The sequence below is a fragment of the Oncorhynchus kisutch genome, linkage group LG23, assembly GCF_002021735.2.
Source record: "Oncorhynchus kisutch isolate 150728-3 linkage group LG23, Okis_V2, whole genome shotgun sequence".
In the NCBI taxonomy this organism is placed as follows: domain Eukaryota; kingdom Metazoa; phylum Chordata; class Actinopteri; order Salmoniformes; family Salmonidae; genus Oncorhynchus; species Oncorhynchus kisutch.
The window spans coordinates 35270516-35287620 of NC_034196.2; the positions used below are offsets into that span (position 1 = coordinate 35270516).

Consider the following 17105-nt stretch of genomic DNA (forward strand, 5'->3'; position numbering starts at 1 on the left):
GTGAAACTGGTCTGAGATCAGTGGGCTAAATGTAAGACACCAGGTTCTCCAAAGGATTTTTAAACAAGGTGGTGCTGCTGCTGCTGCGTACGGCAGTGGGAGACCCACAAGGTGGAGCAGCGCCACTCTTACATTCTTTGGAGAGAACCCTAAGACATGGTAGATGAGTATTTAGTAAAGTAGTGAGACTGGTCTGAGATCAGTGGGCTAAACTCTGGTGGGGGTTAGCTGTGTTTTTGGGTGGAACTAGGGCTGGAAGATATGGACAAAATATCATGTCAATATTTTTCACATTTTTCACAGTATTTGATGACATTTTATGTTTTGGAATAATAAAAAAAGTTCTAAAATATGCTTTCCAAGTAGTTCATGACCCCAGGGTGGCAACACACACATTATAGGCTTTCTCCACTTATACTGATCAATCCAACTCCAAACAAAAGTAATGGCCAGCATTTTCCTGCACATTTATTATCATTTCGACACTGTGCCACGCAGTATGACGAGGCAAGAAAATCTAGGCCTAGTTCATTTGTGAACTGTTAGAGTTATGATATATAATGACTATTCTAATTCTATAGATGAAATATAGTGGGCAGCACAGGAGGTTGGTGGCACTTTAATTGGAGAGGACAGCCTTTTGGTAAGTGGAATGAGCAGAGTAAGTGGAATGGTATCAAATATGTCAAGACACATGGTTTCCTTGTGTTTGATGCCATTCCATTTGCTCCGTTCCAGCAATTATTCATGAATCTATTCATATCCCCGGAGAAAAAGCAGCCATCCTTCCTTCAGCAGCCCCCACTGGTGGGCAGCACCTTGAATACATTGTTGTTTGACACGACAACAAATGAATATATCACGGAGGAATTATTGACAGGGTAGGAACCAGTGTTGATCAGAGCAATAAAGATAAAACACCATGTTAAAAATTATTTTAGATCCTGAACTAAATTTTTAATTAAACATTAGGAATGTGACCAAAATAGCTTTTTACCACCTGAAACACTGCCATGCTTTGATTACAAGCAGGCTTGACTACTGTAATGCTCTCCTGTCTGGTCTGCCCAAGAAAGCCATTGGTCAACTGCAAAACATTCAGAATGCTTAAGCACAGGTACTGACCAGGACCAGACAAAGAGCACACATTACACCGATTTTAAGGTCTCTGCACGGGCTGCCTATGAGTTTAAGAATTAATTTGGAGATTATTCTATTGTTTTTTAAAACAATCCACAATTGTGCACACCAATACATGTCAGACATGCTTTTAAGTGATGTACCCAGTAGGTCCCACAAGTCCTCTGGCACAAAGTCTAGGACCAAGAGGCATGGCAAGGCAGCCTTTATGCCCCAGCCTCTGGAATAGCCTGTTAGAGAACCTGAGGGGGGGCAGACACCGTGGATGTATTAAAGAGAGATCTTAAAACATATTTTTTATCTTTGCTTTTCCTTAGGGAACTTTTTAGTTGTTTAGTTTGTGTTGTTCTTTAGTTGTTTTATCTTATGTTTGTTGTGTAGTAAATATTTCAGCTTTTGTTTTGATTGTTTATTAGTTTTTCCTGTAAAGCACATTCCATGTTTGAAATGTGCTGTAGAAATAAAGCTCGATTTGAGTCCGTGTTTCCATGGGGCCCTAATTAGATGTTACATTGCATGTTGTTTTTTTACTTCATGTAGCTAGCTAGCCAAAATATTCGATGCTTCACCTAACATAGCCAGCTAACTAGTGATTAGCATTAGCGGCTAACACAAATTATTTTAGCAACAACTTGCTAAGACTAACTAGCAGACAGTAGTTTGCAGACAGTAAAATAAACTAATAGTGTAATTCTAGAATGCTTGTGGAAAGCAGCATGTCACCAACATCTTGTTGCATCCACCTGACCATGCAGAGTGAACAGGAAGAAAGTGCTTGTAACTCCGTGGTCGAGCAACTAATCTCTCCTTGAGTGACAGGGGGCATGGCTTGGTGTGTTTAGTGGCATGCAGGAGGAGAGGGAGAGAGAGATGACTAAAGTATCAAACAGAGTAAACAAAAACAAAAAATGGACCAAATAAGCAGATTTGTTAAGTTCCGGATCACATTTAACAAACCAAACATTGAAATACCATTATATAGAGGGTAAAGTAAAAACTCAAACCAGTCCATACATCAATACCGGTATATAATAAATACCGCACAGCCCTAGGTTGAACAATGGCCTGTTGTATTCATGGCTGCTGGGGCCATGTGGTCATCGATGTGGTCATCTAATTATGAATGACTGAGTCACATATTACATTATCATGGCACTGACGGGTGTGAATGACGTAACACATGACCACACACCCCTCTACACACACACACACACCGTTTTGTATATGTCCTCTGTGGAGTCGTCACATTTCTGCTGCATGCGCTCCTCCATGAAGTAAATACGCAGCTTCAGGTTGAAGTTCTCCTTCTTCAGAGTCATGATTTGCTGAGAAGGAGGAGAAAAGAAATACAGACTTATGTAACCTCAGACTTAATTTGATTTGAAAAGGAGACACTGACGGACAATGAAAACTAAAAGTTATGACCATTAAAGCTACTACCTTCTTAAAAATCAAACCGTTGTATAACCATCCGATGTATAACTGCCTATACAGTCTAAAACAAGGCTACTGCAAATAGGTCAAAATAACATAGCAGCTGAGCAATTTATCCCCGGAGAAAAAGCAGTCATTTCACATGGTCCAGTAGAGAAGCACGCACACAGAGAGACAGAGAAAGAGAGAAAGAGGACAGGGGTGGGGGTAGTGTAATAAGAGTTTTTGTGGTCTGGGAAAGGGGAGAGGTATTCAGCTTCGGCAGACTGTGCATCACTGTGCTACAGGGCCTTTAACTGCACACATCTGGAGCAGGAGATGGAGTCCAGATGACCACTCTACCAACATCTAATCATCAAGCATAGGGAGAAAAGAGAAATCTGAGTAACCAATGAATTTCAGCAGGCTTCCCCTACTGTAGGCTCTCCCCCCCATGCTTGGAACAAGGCTAAGTGGTTGTCGTCTTCTCCTTGGATCAGGCTTACTGGATCAGGCTTATTAAAAACCATAATATCCGACATGTCTGTCACTGATACTGGGATAAGGCCTACATGCATGCTGCAGTGGTCTGTATTTCCATTCAATGGTTTACCATGAAATGATTACCATTTTAAATGGAACATAATAGGATACATAACTAGTTTGAGACAGACAATGCTGGTTAGAGTCTCAGAGGATCCTTTTTATTTAACCTTTATTTAACTTGGCAAGTCAGTTAAGAGCAAATTCTTATTTACAATGACGGCCTTCACCGGCCAAACCTTAAAGATGCTGGGCCAATTGTGCGCCACCCTTTGGGACTCCCAATTACGGCCAGTTGTGACACAGCCTGGAATTGAACCAGGGTCTGTAGTGACACCACTAGCACTTAGATGCAGTGCCTTAGACCGCTGAGCCATTTGGGATCCTAACACATGAACAGCCCTCTTGAAATTGTATCTACAATGGTTGGAGACCTTGTCAGGTAAGACAGAAAACATCTCCATAATAGGGATTGAAGTGATGAAAATTCCTCACATTCTCGTAGTCTTTTAGGGTGAGAGCGGTCTTGACAGGGGACATCTTATCTGGAAACGTAGGGGCTGTAAAAGAACAAGAGGGAGAATTGACATTAGTTCAGTTCACATACAGTAATGACAATAGAAAGGTTGTCTACATTCAAGTCAATGATGGCATAATGGGTGAACTGGCAGCCATTTTGAGTGTACTCATGCCATGAAGTAAAAGAAGGAAGGAAGTGCACCCTGTGCTGTAATTAGTTGAGTCAGCTTAACATACATTACAAAAAATACATTCCACTGCATGAGCGATATCAGTTAGCATCATTTGAATTAATATTCTACATTAACAATCAGTTGACAGAACATTGCAAAATAATAATACTGGAAATGATTGAGTCACAATACCAGGCAGCCATTGCAAGTTAGAGCTTTCAAGCCCGTTCTATTCATTCTTATTTATATGATAATGACATAGTTCATCTTAAAACCTTTGGTACAGTACCAAGCTTTTATTCTGAAAAACACCAGAGTAAATCATAGTGATGATAAGCACACTCACACAAAGATCAGAGGTGAAATAGACTGAGTGTTATCTTGGAAAGCTGCACCGTTTAGCACTCCAGTGAGCCAAGCCAACCACAGACTGACTGACTCCACCACTGCTCATATAACACTAAATAAATCAACAGCACATTTTTATACTACACTAATAACCTGATCACAGCCCCACTGCTTAACATGGGAACTATCACTCTTCAGTTTATTTTGCTTCTCAAAAATGACCAGCGGACATGTTCAATCTCATATTCAGTTGGGTAGTTAAGCGTCCCCGCCCCCAGTCCCAGAGGAGAGTCCAGTCTGCAGCTTGGAGTCACGGTGGCGTGTCAGCTACAGGCTGCAAAGAGACGCTATAATTGTCTCAGGTGTCTGGTTACCTAGAAGTTTAGCACAGCTGAGCCTGACGGAAAGCCCTGCTAAAAAGGTGTCTGGATCAGCTGGCAAAAAGAAATAAAAAAGAAAATGCAGATTCGTACCTGGAGTCAGTAAATCAATTGATTGTACAAAGCAGTTGCTCTGCACATACTGATTGTTTGTTCAACAGAAAATAACTCCATACAAAATCAAGCAGATGGTGAAACCATTTAGGGGTAGTATTCTCTCACTCAAAGTCACAACACTCAAGGGTAGGTAACCTAGGTAGTGGTACCCTAGAGGAGCACACGGAAGCACGTACTGTACCTGTCATGTTGTCCATGGAGAAATCCCCGACATCTATGGAGTCTGGGAGTTTGGACATGCTACAGCTGGAGACAAAAATGAATCCATTAGGGAAAGAAACAAACAGCCAATCAGTCTGGATCCAACATGTGAACTCAACATTGTAGGTAATAGGCTGTTAACACACAGCCAAAGTATCAGTCAATACCACAATCAAAACGACAGAAAACCTCCTCTCTAGCACAGCCAATGCAAACTTGCACTGCAAAAAGATAAAAAATACAAATACAAAAAAAAAATCCTGATGTAGTTTAGGCATTACTCATGCTTGGCTAGCCTGTTCCCTAGCCCCTAAGGAAGCTCCATAAATAGCAGGAGAATTAGTCTTTGGTTCTTGTGATTCATTATGACAGTGCAATGCTTTTCTCTCCCAGGTCACTGTTTAGGTTATTCCTCAGTGTGCCATGCAGAGTAGACTGGACTGGAGAAGACCAGGTGCCAACGGCAGGCTGCCTCTCAGGTCCAGAGCACAGGGTACAGACTTAAGAGGGCTTTCATTGCTAAACAAGCAGCTACTGTGGACCTGCTCAGCCAAACATTAATTCCAAACTACAACATTTTCAGACAAGATAGAACTGCCAAAGGGGGCGGTGTTGCAATCTACTGCAAAGATAGCCTGCAGAGTTCTGTCCTACTATCCAGGTCTGTACCCAAACAATTTGAACTTCTACTTTTAAAAATCCACCTCTCTAAAAACAAGTCTCTCACCGTTGCCGCCTGCTATAGACCACCCTCTGCCCCCAGCTGTGCTCTGGACACCATATGTGAACTGATTGCCCCCCATCTATCTTCAGAGTTCGTGCTGCTAGGCGACCTAAACTGGAACATGCTTAACACCCCAGCCATCCTACAATCTAAACTTGATGCCCTCAATCTCACACAAATAATCAATGAACCTACCAGGTACCTCCCCAAAACCTTAAACACGGGCACCCTCATAGATATCATCCTAACCAACTTCCCCTCTAAATACACCTCTGCTGTCTTCAACCAAGATCTCAGCGATCACTGCCTCATTGCCTGCATCCGTAATGGGTCAGCGGTCAAACGACCTCCACTCATCACTGTAAAACGCTCCCTGAAACACTTCTGCGAGCAGGCCTTTCTAATCGACCTGGCCGGGGTATCCTGGAAGGATATTGATCTCATCCCGTCAGTAGAGGATGCCTGGATATTTTTTTTAAATGCCTTCCTAACCATCTTAAATAAACATGCCCCATTTAAGAAATTTAGAACCAGGAACAGATATAGCCCTTGGTTCTCCCCAGACCTGACTGCCCTTAACCAACACAAAAACATCCTATGGCGTTCTGCATTAGCATCGAACAGCCCCCGTGATATGCAGCTGTTCAGGGAAGCTAGAAATCATTATACACAGGCAGTTAGAAAAGCCAAGGCTAGCTTTTTCAAGCAGAAATTTGCTTCCTGCAACACTAACTCAAAAAAGTTCTGGGACACTGTAAAGTCCATGGAGAATAAGAACACCTCCTCCCAGCTGCCCACTGCACTGAAGATAGGAAACACTGTCACCACTGATAAATCCACCATAATTGAGAATTTCAATAAGCATTTTTCTACGGCTGGCCATGCTTTCCACCTGGCTACTCCTACCCCGGACAACAGCACTGCACCCCCAACAGCAACTCGCCCAAGCCTTCCCCATTTCTCCTTCTCCCAAATCCATTCAGCTGATGTTCTGAAAGAGCTGCAAAATCTGGACCCCTACAAATCAGCCGGGCTAGACAATCTGGACCCTTTCTTTCTAAAATTATCTGCCGAAATTGTTGCCACCCCTATTACTAGCCTGTTCAACCTCTCTTTCGTGTCGTCTGAGATTCCCAAAGATTGGAAAGCAGCTGCGGTCATCCCCCTCTTCAAAGGGGGGGACACTCTTGACCCAAACTGCTACAGACCTATATCTATCCTACCGTGCCTTTCTAAGGTCTTCGAAAGCCAAGTCAACAAACAGATTACCGACCATTTCGAATCTCACCATACCTTCTCTGCTATGCAATCCGGTTTCAGAGCTGGTCATGGGTGCACCTCAGCCACGCTCAAGGTCCTAAACGATATCTTAACCGCCATCGATAAGAAACATTACTGTGCAGCCGTATTCATTGATCTGGCCAAGGCTTTCGACTCTGTCAATCACCATATCCTCATCGGCAGACTCGACAGCCTTGGTTTCTCAAATGATTGCCTCGCCTGGTTCACCAACTACTTCTCTGATAGAGTTCAGTGTGTCAAATCGGAGGGTCTGCTGTCCGGACCTCTGGCAGTCTCTATGGGGGTGCCACAGGGTTCAATTCTTGGACCGACTCTCTTCTCTGTATACATCAATGAGGTCGCTCTTGCTGCTGGTGAGTCCCTGATCCACCTCTACGCAGACGACACCATTCTGTATACTTCCGGCCCTTCTTTGGACACTGTTAACAACCCTCCAGGCAAGCTTCAATGCCATACAACTCTCCTTCCGTGGCCTCCAATTGCTCTTAAATACAAGTAAAACTAAATGCATGCTCTTCAACCGATCGCTACCTGCACCTACCCGCCTGTCCAACATCACTACTCTGGACGGCTCTGACTTAGAATACGTGGACAACTACAAATACTTAGGTGTCTGGTTAGACTGTAAACTCTCCTTCCAGACCCATATCAAACATCTCCAATCCAAAGTTAAATCTAGAATTGGCTTCCTATTTCGCAACAAAGCATCCTTCACTCATGCTGCCAAACATACCCTTGTAAAACTGACCATCCTACCAATCCTCGACTTTGGCGATGTCATTTACAAAATAGCCTCCAATACCCTACTCAACAAATTGGATGCAGTCTATCATAGTGCAATCCGTTTTATCACCAAAGCCCCATATACTACCCACCATTGCGACCTGTACGCTCTCGTTGGCTGGCCCTCGCTTCATACTCGTCGCCAAACCCACTGGCTCCATGTCATCTACAAGACCCTGCTAGGTAAAGTCCCCCCTTATCTCAGCTCGCTGGTCACCATAGCATCTCCCACCTGTAGCACACGCTCCAGCAGGTATATCTCTCTAGTCACCCCCAAAACCAATTCTTTCTTTGGCCGCCTCTCCTTCCAGTTCTCTGCTGCCAATGACTGGAACGAACTACAAAAATCTCTGAAACTGGAAACACTTATCTCCCTCACTAGCTTTAAGCACCAACTGTCAGAGCAGCTCACAGATTACTGCACCTGTACATAGCCCACCTATAATTTAGCCCAAACAACTACCTCTTTCCCAACTGTATTTAATTTTTATTTATTTATTTTGCTGCTTTGCACCCCATTATTTTTTATTTCTACTTTGCACATTCTTCCATTGCAAAATTACCATTCCAGTATTTTACTTGCTATATTGTACTTACTTTGCCATCATGGCCTTTTTTGCCTTTACCTCCCTTCTCACCTCATTTGCTCACATTGTATATAGACTTGTTTATACTGCATTATTGACTGTATGTTTGTTTTTACTCCATGTGTAACTCTGTGTCGAACTGCTTTGCTTTATCTTGGCCAGGTCGCAATTGTAAATGAGAACTTGTTCTCAACTTGCCTACCTGGTTAAATAAAGGTAAAATAAATAAAAATAAATAAATAAAACATCACTCAGACAAGAAGGGAACACAGTGACACAACACAATGCACACATCTGGACAAGGCTGATGACATTGGGGAAATAATAAGATTGCGATGAAAACAGTGCTGTCAAAGCCAGTGATGGGGAAGCTTTGCTACCACTAAGCTAAGCTCACAACTAACCAATATTAGATAGCTGCCCCTACAATCGGCACCAACATCTCTCAGGCCTTCCTAACCCAAGTGAATATTACCCAACAATTTGGAGAGAGAAACCATTGTTAACATGTCTACACTCTCTCAGCCATTTAAGCTGCCCTGACTTTTGGCTCTAACAATATGACCAGCTCTGTATGACTTCCTTCCCTCTCTTCCCCTGGCAGTGGCGCTGATCCCAGAGCCCAGCAAACACTCATGTCCACAGCAGTGGTATGGTCTACTCATCCTGGATGCCTACTGCCCAGGAGCAAGATTGTATAATACTTGTCAACAGGTTTGAATAAATCAGACAAATTACAAGTGTTAACCACAGGGCACTCACAGACTCAGTCACAGCAGCAATGACGCAAACAACTCAGGGACAACACCACAGCAGAGAACAGACCCAGATATTAACAGGATGGTTCAGTTTTGACAACTGATTTGACAACACTGGCAGGAATCACCACACAGACAGACCCAGCCTTTGCGTGTTACTGAGCACTATTTAACCACAAAGTCAGTGCTTACCAAAAGTAGGAGGACTAACGGGCTGGCATAGGATATAGATATGATGTCGTCTTGTTCACTGTGTGATAGGTGTGTGTGACATGTACACAGTTATAGCTCAGTGTCTATGAAAATAAAGCATTGTAGAGTAACAGTACCAATGACTTGACACATGCCAACTCTTTTACTCAGCGTACTATGAGCCAGAATGAGGTGGCCAGTAAACATCGACTTCCTCTTTGTACATTTTCATTTTCCTGTTTAGCATTCCAATACCAGTTACAAAGCCTAATATTACATAACGAGTAAGAATAGTTGTAGAGATCTTTGCTCTGGAGTAACCAAATTGCACTTTTTAATGGCTGATTTAAGTGAGACCGGTTTCAGAATGAAGTCATTTACACCACTCCTGTTGCTTATGTCTTGAACTACTGTGGAGACTTACCACCTGGATGATCCCATTCAACACACGCACCCACCTTATTTATTGGTGGGATACATAGTTAAACAATTCTCTGGAACACATCGACGCTCACGCAGCTACTATTTTAACCTTGGCCAGGAGTCTAAGGATAGCAATATGTCCAACAAATTACAACAAACAAAACAAGTAGGTTAATCTACAACTAGACTCTCTCTAGCTTACAATGGGGTAAAATGAGAGGCTCACCTACCAATATTAGATGGTGACTCACTTCATGGCAAGCATACAGGAAGAAAGAAATATCCGTATTGGCTAGCCTAAACATTACATAGTTGCAAGGAAGAAGCAATTTCACAAACACATGGTGGTTTCCGCTTTTCACGTGGACTCTGAAAATTATTAGAGGGGAGGACTTTGCTGATTTGTTGTGACAGGGAACAACTCAGCCACATGTGAAGTCATCATCCGTAGTGTTTAAAAATAGACTAGTATCACAAGCGCAGAAAGCAATAAACCACATGACCTTGCCAGTAAATGCATGACCAACTGTACTCAATAGAGCTAGCTAGTGTAGCTAAATATGAAAGAACAAATGGGCTAGTTTGCCTGACAAACTGATACCTCTTGTAACAGTCGGATGTTAACGTCATAAATTTGTTTGGAAATGTTCTCTACCCAAGCCAGAATGTTGACTATAATATAATAGCTCTGGTGTAGAATTCTGCAGTCAGCATGCCAATTGCACACTCCCTCAAAACTTGAAATTAGAGGTTGACCGATTAATCGGAACGGCCGATTACAAGTTTTCATAACAATCGGTAATGGCCATTTTTGGACACCGATTGCGGGCGATTACATTGCACTCCACGAGGAGACTGTATGGCAGGCTGACTGCCTTTTACAGAGTGCAGCAAGAAGCCAAGTTAAGTTACTAGCTAGCATTAAACTTATCTTATAAAAAACAATCAATCTTAACATAATCACTAGTTTAATACACATGGTTGATAATATTACTAGTTCATCTAGCTTGTCCTGCGTTGCATATAATCGATGAGATGCCATTTAATTTTGCATCGAATCACAGCCTACTTCGCCAAACTAGTGATGATTTAACAAGCGCATAAGCAAAAAAAGGCACTGTCGTTGCACCAATGTGTACCTAACCATAAACATCAATGCCTTTCTTTAAAATCAATACACAAGTATATATTTTTAAACCTGCATATTTAGTAAATATTGCCTGCTAACATGAATTTCTTATAACTAGGGAAATTGTGTCACTTCTCTTGCGTTCCGTGCAAGCAGTCAGGGTATATGCAGCAGTTTGGCTCGTTGCGAACTGTGTGAAGACCATTTATTCCTAACAAAGACCGTAATTAATTTGCCTGAATTGTACATAATTATGACATAACATTGAAGGTTGTGCAATATAACAGAAAAATGTAGACTTAGGGATGCCACCCGTTAGATAAAATATGGAACGGAACTCATGATCAACTAAAAATATTATGTTTCATACAAGTTATTTTGAGGTAGAGTGGCATTGTACCCCAAGTTACCCAACAATTGACATGTTACATTTAGCCCCACTCTCCCCTATGCACTTACTGCTAATTGCAAAGCTGTAAAGTGCATAACCATGTCACTGCTAAAAACTCATTTTAAAATGGTGCAGTTCGTGCAGATTTAGGAGTTGAAAAATAAAGTAAGAATCGAAAGCTGGAATCCCTTTTTTTTTAACAAAGGCCATTAAAACTGCTGTTCTGGCGATTGCAAGAACTGTTGTGCATTGACTGTGTGTCAGAATCCATTTTTTCCTCCCTATGGCTCACATAACTAGAATAGGCAACGAGAGGAATATTTATATTGCATAGAACACACACGCCGATTCGGGTAAATAGATCATCTATTCTACTATGGGGTTTTCCGATTTTTCTATGAATTAGTCGTTTTGTTTGACCAGGAAAAGTAAACGTGGACTGTTCTACCATCTTCAAAGTGCGCCTAAGCATAAATATTTTTTAATGTTCCATTTTTTTTTTGTTATTGTTGCGTGGCGGCAATTATTTTGCCTTGGCGGTGCGCCACAGCACATGGAACAGGAAAACACTGGTTAGTGCGCGTGCATGTTCTTCCGTCTTGTGCACGTGCTTCAGGTGATTAGCAAACAAATCGTGATAGCCACACAGAGACCAGTGTTTAACTCGTTTTAAAAATACTTTCCTGTGGATATGTTGTCTAATTTAAATCCACAAAAAGTCCAAATTAGCGGACAACAGGTAGAGTAAGTTCTAATTGAATTTAATTCTACATTCGCGTCAGAGGAGACGTATTGGATCTCATCACTACAAATTAACGTGACTTGTCAAGGGACAGCATAGGAACGTCGGGGTTAGTTAGTTATGCGAATTCACAATAATCAACTGCCTTGTTGGTTGTTTAGTTAGTTAACATTAACTGGCTATTAATATTTGACCACAACCGAGTGCATGAGTTGCGCAACTGTGGTGGCTTAAATCAAAATGTATGTCACCTGCTTCGCAGACAACAGGTGTAGACCATTAGTGAAATGCTTACTTGCGGGTCCATTTCCAACAATGCAGTTAAAAATAAATGACACGAGGAATAACGAAGTAAAAATTGAGGTAGTTATCTATGTAAAGTCACAAGGTAACAGGAAAGATTAGACCGTAGCAGCATCGTATGTTGTGAGTCGTCAGTATGCACATGTTGGGGTGTCAGATTACTGTGTGCATAGTCAGCAGGCTCAGGTAGTCAATTGACTAGCTATTTTAGTATTGTTTAGAATATTTGGTTTGAATGGATGTTAATGACAAGTGACAACAACCGAACCGAGGCCAACTAGCGTTACTAGCCAGATAACCAGTTGGCAACCAGCTACCATAAGATTTGTAACAACTAAGTTAACGGAAACACGTTAGCTAGCTTGTGCAAAGTCAAGTGAGGAGTTCAAATACGTGGGAAACTAACGCTAGCTATTAGTTGCAGCCCTATTGTCTTACCAGTCAAACAAATACCACAGACCACTTGAGCTAGCTAGCTTTAACCATAGTAAGCTAATAACGTTTTATCAACACCAATTTTGAACTAATGACGTTAGCTATAAATGCTAGCGAGGTAGATTTAACGTTATTGGCAGGCAAATCGCATACCTTCCATTGATGTCAAAGGGAAGCGTCTGATCATCTCCAACGACGGAATCCATCCTGAAATGGTATTCCCTTTGAATTAATATCAATATTTACGAGTAAACCTCAACATGAAGCGGGTATAAAATTCAAAGCAGTCGTTACTACCGCCATTTTGATTTAACGTCATTATGGGTGTATTAATTATGCCTTGCAACGGAAGCCGTTTAACATTTTAAATAACCAAACGAACCGATGAGGGACGTACTTGAATTTGTCCAATAGAAACTCTGGTTTTCGTTGGAAAACGTTTTCGTTTGGAGTAAACGTTTTCTGTTGCAGAACTTTTGCAACAGAATAGGTGTAATGAATACACCCCAATGCCACCTCGTGTGCAACCTTGGAAATTCTAGGGTGGAGCCCAAAAGCAGGCGCGCAGTGTCCGATTGGTCAAAATAAATACACTTTTCCTAATGATTGGTAGGGAGGCTCATGGAAAAATGTAGTTTGTGTGTATGAAGCTGGCCTAGTTGTTAGGTACGCAAATACTCGGAAAATGAAACCATTGTTTTTATTTTAAAACTAAGAAAAATAATGAGTTAACAAATATTGCTTACATTATATTTGACCATGGATGGACACTTTTTCATAATGACACCACCAGTGATGTTATACAATTGAAATAACGCTTATGGCTTTGTCGTCTGCTCCCTAACAAAACATGTCATGTGTTATCACAAACAGTTTTAAAATATTGATCTATTTCCCTTGTGGTAGCTAAATTTACTCAACATGTTCACATTTTAGGTTTACTAATCTCATATTCTAATGTTGTGACATTTGATGCCTCCACAGATTATAGCTGACTAGTTTGGTCATGATGGTTTTACCTGGGTTCATAGCACCCTCTGCTGACCATCTATGGCAGTGGTTTTCAACCCTGGTCCTCGGGACCCAAAGGGGTGCACATTTTTGTTTTTGCCCTCGCACTACACACCTCATCAGGATTTGAATCAGGTGTGTAGTGCTAGGGCAAACACAAAAATGTGCACCCCTTTGGGTCCCCAGGACCCGGATTGAGAACCACTGATGGGCATGCTTGCTTCTTTAATTACAGATACAAAGCAAACCTGATTCTAATGATCACCAAATCGTCAAGTCCATTAGTTCTGGAATACATTAAACAAAATGTGGACTGCTAGGTTACTGGTACTTCAGCAGTGATCTTAGTGGACTTGGTCAATCAGGTCACTTTAGGGCAGGGGTGTCCAACATCCTGCCTGTGTAAAATGACTAAAACCAAATTGAAACTGTAGAAATTATACTAGACATTCAGGGAGCTTTTAAAAAATCCCCAAACTATGGATAGAGGACTATTTTTGATGGAGTGGATATAAAGTGCATTCGGAAAGACCCCTTTACTTTTTCCACATTTTGTTACGTTACAGCCTTTATTCAAAAATGTATTAAATAGTTTTTTTCCCCCTCATCAATCTACACACAATACCCATAATGACAAAGCAAAAACAGGTTTAGAAATTTTTGCAAATGTATTGAACATTTTTAAAAACTTTGCACATTTACATAAGTATTCAGACCCGGATTTTGTTGAAGCACCTTTGAAAGTGATTATAGATTATATCTTATTGGGTATGACGCTACAAGCTTGGCACACCTATATTATTTGGGGAGTTTCTCCCATTATTCTCTGCAGATCTTCTCAAGCTCTGTCAGGTTGGAGGGGGAGTGTCGCTACACAGCAATTTGAGGTCTCCAGAGATGTTCCGGGCTCTGGCTGGGCCCCTCAAGGACATTCAGAGACTTGTCCCGAAGCCACTCCTGTGTTGTCTTGGCTGTGTGCTGAGGGTCATTGTCCTGTTGGAGGTGAACCTTCACCCTAGGCTGAGGTCCTGAGTGCTCTGGAGGAGGTTTTCATCAAGGATCTTTGTACTTTGCTCTGTTCACCTTTCCCTCGATCATGACTAGTCTCCCAGTTCCAGCCGCTGAAGAACATCCACACAGCATGATAATACCACCACGCTTCACCGTAGGGATGGTGCCATGTTTCCTCTAGACGTGATGCTTGGCATTCAGGCCAAATAGTTCAATATTGGTTTCATCAGACCAGAGGGTCTTGTTTCTCATGGTCTGAGAGTCTTTAGGTGCCTTTTGGCAAACTCCAAGTGGGCTGTCATGTGCCTTTTACTGATTGGTGGAGTGCTGCAGAGATGGTTGTCCTTCTGGAAGGTTCTTCCTTCTCAGTCACTCTGACAGAGCTCCAGAGATCCTCTATCAGGTTCTTGGTCACCTCCCTGACTAAGGCCCTTCTTATTTCTTATCCCTGACTAAGGCCCTTCTCATTTCTGCAGCATTGAAGGTCCCCAAGTACACAGTGGCATCCATCATTCTTAAATGGAAGAAGTTTGGAACGACCAAGACACTTCTACATGGGCTCCCACGTGGCCCAGCAGTCTAAGGTACTGCATCTCAGTGGTAGAGGCGTCACTACAGACCCTGGTTAGATTCCAGGCTGTATCACAACCGGCTGTGATTGGGAGTCCCATAGGGCGGAGCACAATTGTCCCAGCGTCGTCCAGGATAGGGTTTGGCCGGGGTAGGCCATCATTGTAAATAAGTATTTGTTCTTAACTGACTTGCCTAGTTAAATAAAGGTTAAATAAAATAAAAAATCTATCTCCTATTTACATTTGAAGACAGAAGTTTACATACACTTAGGTTGGAGTCATTAAAACTAATTTTTCAACCACTCCACAAATTTCTTGTTAACAAACTACAGTTTTGGCAAGTCGGTTAGGACATCTACTTTGTGCATGACACAAGTAGTTTTTCCAACTATTGTTTACAGACAGATTGTTTCACAAAAAAATTCACTGTATCACAATTCCAGTGGGTCAGAAGTTTACATACACTAAGTTGACTGCCTTTATACAGCTTGGAAAATTCCAGAAAATGATGTCATGGCTTTAGAAGCTTCTGGTAGGCTAATTGACATAATTTGAGTCAATTGGAGGTGTACCTGTGGATGTATTTCAAAGCCTACCTTAAAACTCCCCTTTGCTTGACATCATGGGAAAATAAAAAGAAATCAGCCAAGATCTCAGAAAAAATTGTAGACCTCCACAAGTCTGGATCATCCTTGGGAGCAATTTCCAAACACCTGAAGGTACCACGTTCATCTGTACAAACAATAGTACGCAAGTATAAACACCATGGGACCACACAGCCGTCATACCGCTCAGGAAGGAGTCGTGTTCTGTCTCCTAGAGATTAGCGTACTTTGGTGCGAAAAGAGCAAATCAATCCCAGAACGACCGCAAAGGACCTTGTGAAGATGCTGGAGGAAACGGGTACAAAATTATCTATATCCACAGTAAAAGTCTTATATTGACATAACCTGAATGGCCGCTCAGCAAGGAAGAAGCCACTGCTCCAAAACCGCCATAAAAAAAACACTACAGTTTGCAACTGCACATGGGGACAAAGATCGTACTTTTTGGAGAAATGTCCTCTGGTCTGATGAAACAAAAATAGAACTGTTTGGCCATAATGACCATCATTATGTTTGGAGGAAAAAGGGGGAAGCTTGCAAGCCGAAGAACACCATCCCAACCGTGAAGCACGGGTGTGGTAGCATCATGTTGTGGGGGTGCTTTGCTGCAGAAGGGACTGGTGCACTTCACAAAATGGATGGCATCAAGAGGAAGGAAAATGATGTGGATATATTGAAGCAACATCTCAAGACATCAGTCAGGAAGTTAAAGCTTGGTCGCAAATGGGTCTTCCAAATGGACAATGACCCCAAGCATACTTCCGATGTTGTGGCAAAATGGCTTAAGGACAAAAAAGTCAAGGTATTGGAGTGGCCATCACAAAGCCTTAACCTCAATCCTATAGAACATTTGTGGGCAGAACTGAAAAAGTGTGTGCAGAGCAAGGAGGCCTACAAACCTGACTCAGTTACACCAGCTCTGTCTAGAGGAATGGGCCAAAATTCACCCAACTTATTGTGGGAAGCTTGTGGAAGACTACCCAAAAGATTTGACCCAAGTTAAACAATTTAAAGGCAATGCTACCAAATACTAATTAAGTGTATGTAAATTTCTGACCCACTGGGAATGTGATGAAAGAAATAAAAGCTTAAATAAATCATTCTCTATTATTCTGACATTTCACATTCTTAAAATAAAGTGGTGATCCTAAGTGACCTAGAACAGGGAATTTTTACAAGGATTAAATGTCAGGAATTGTGAAAAACTGAGTTTAAATGTATTTGGCTAAGATGTATGTAAACTTCTGACTTCAACTGTAAGTATATGATTTTCCCTCCCTCTTCCTAGCCTGGGTACCAGTCT

General features: G+C 41.8%; 1 protein-coding gene across 6 annotated transcripts in view; it reads right to left on the reverse strand.

Moving 5' to 3' along the window:
* cdk5rap2 (CDK5 regulatory subunit associated protein 2) overlaps window positions 1–12931 on the reverse strand; it is a 68286-nt gene extending 55355 nt beyond the window's left edge. For 5 of the 6 annotated variants that reach the window (XM_031802840.1, XM_020457583.2, XM_020457584.2 and 2 more), the window contains exons 1-4: window positions 12757–12931; window positions 4815–4879; window positions 3592–3656; window positions 2355–2465 (exon numbers count right to left, since the gene is read on the reverse strand). In XM_031802840.1, the coding sequence (XP_031658700.1) occupies window positions 2355–2465; window positions 3592–3656; window positions 4815–4879; window positions 12757–12809 (294 nt within the window). In that variant the 5' untranslated portion in view covers window positions 12810–12931. Of the gene's footprint in view, window positions 1–2354; window positions 2466–3591; window positions 3657–4814; window positions 4880–9833; window positions 9950–12756 lie in introns of those variants that run through there. The other variant, XM_031802841.1, reaches the window with a different exon arrangement.
* Window positions 12932–17105: the final 4174 nt, after the last annotated feature.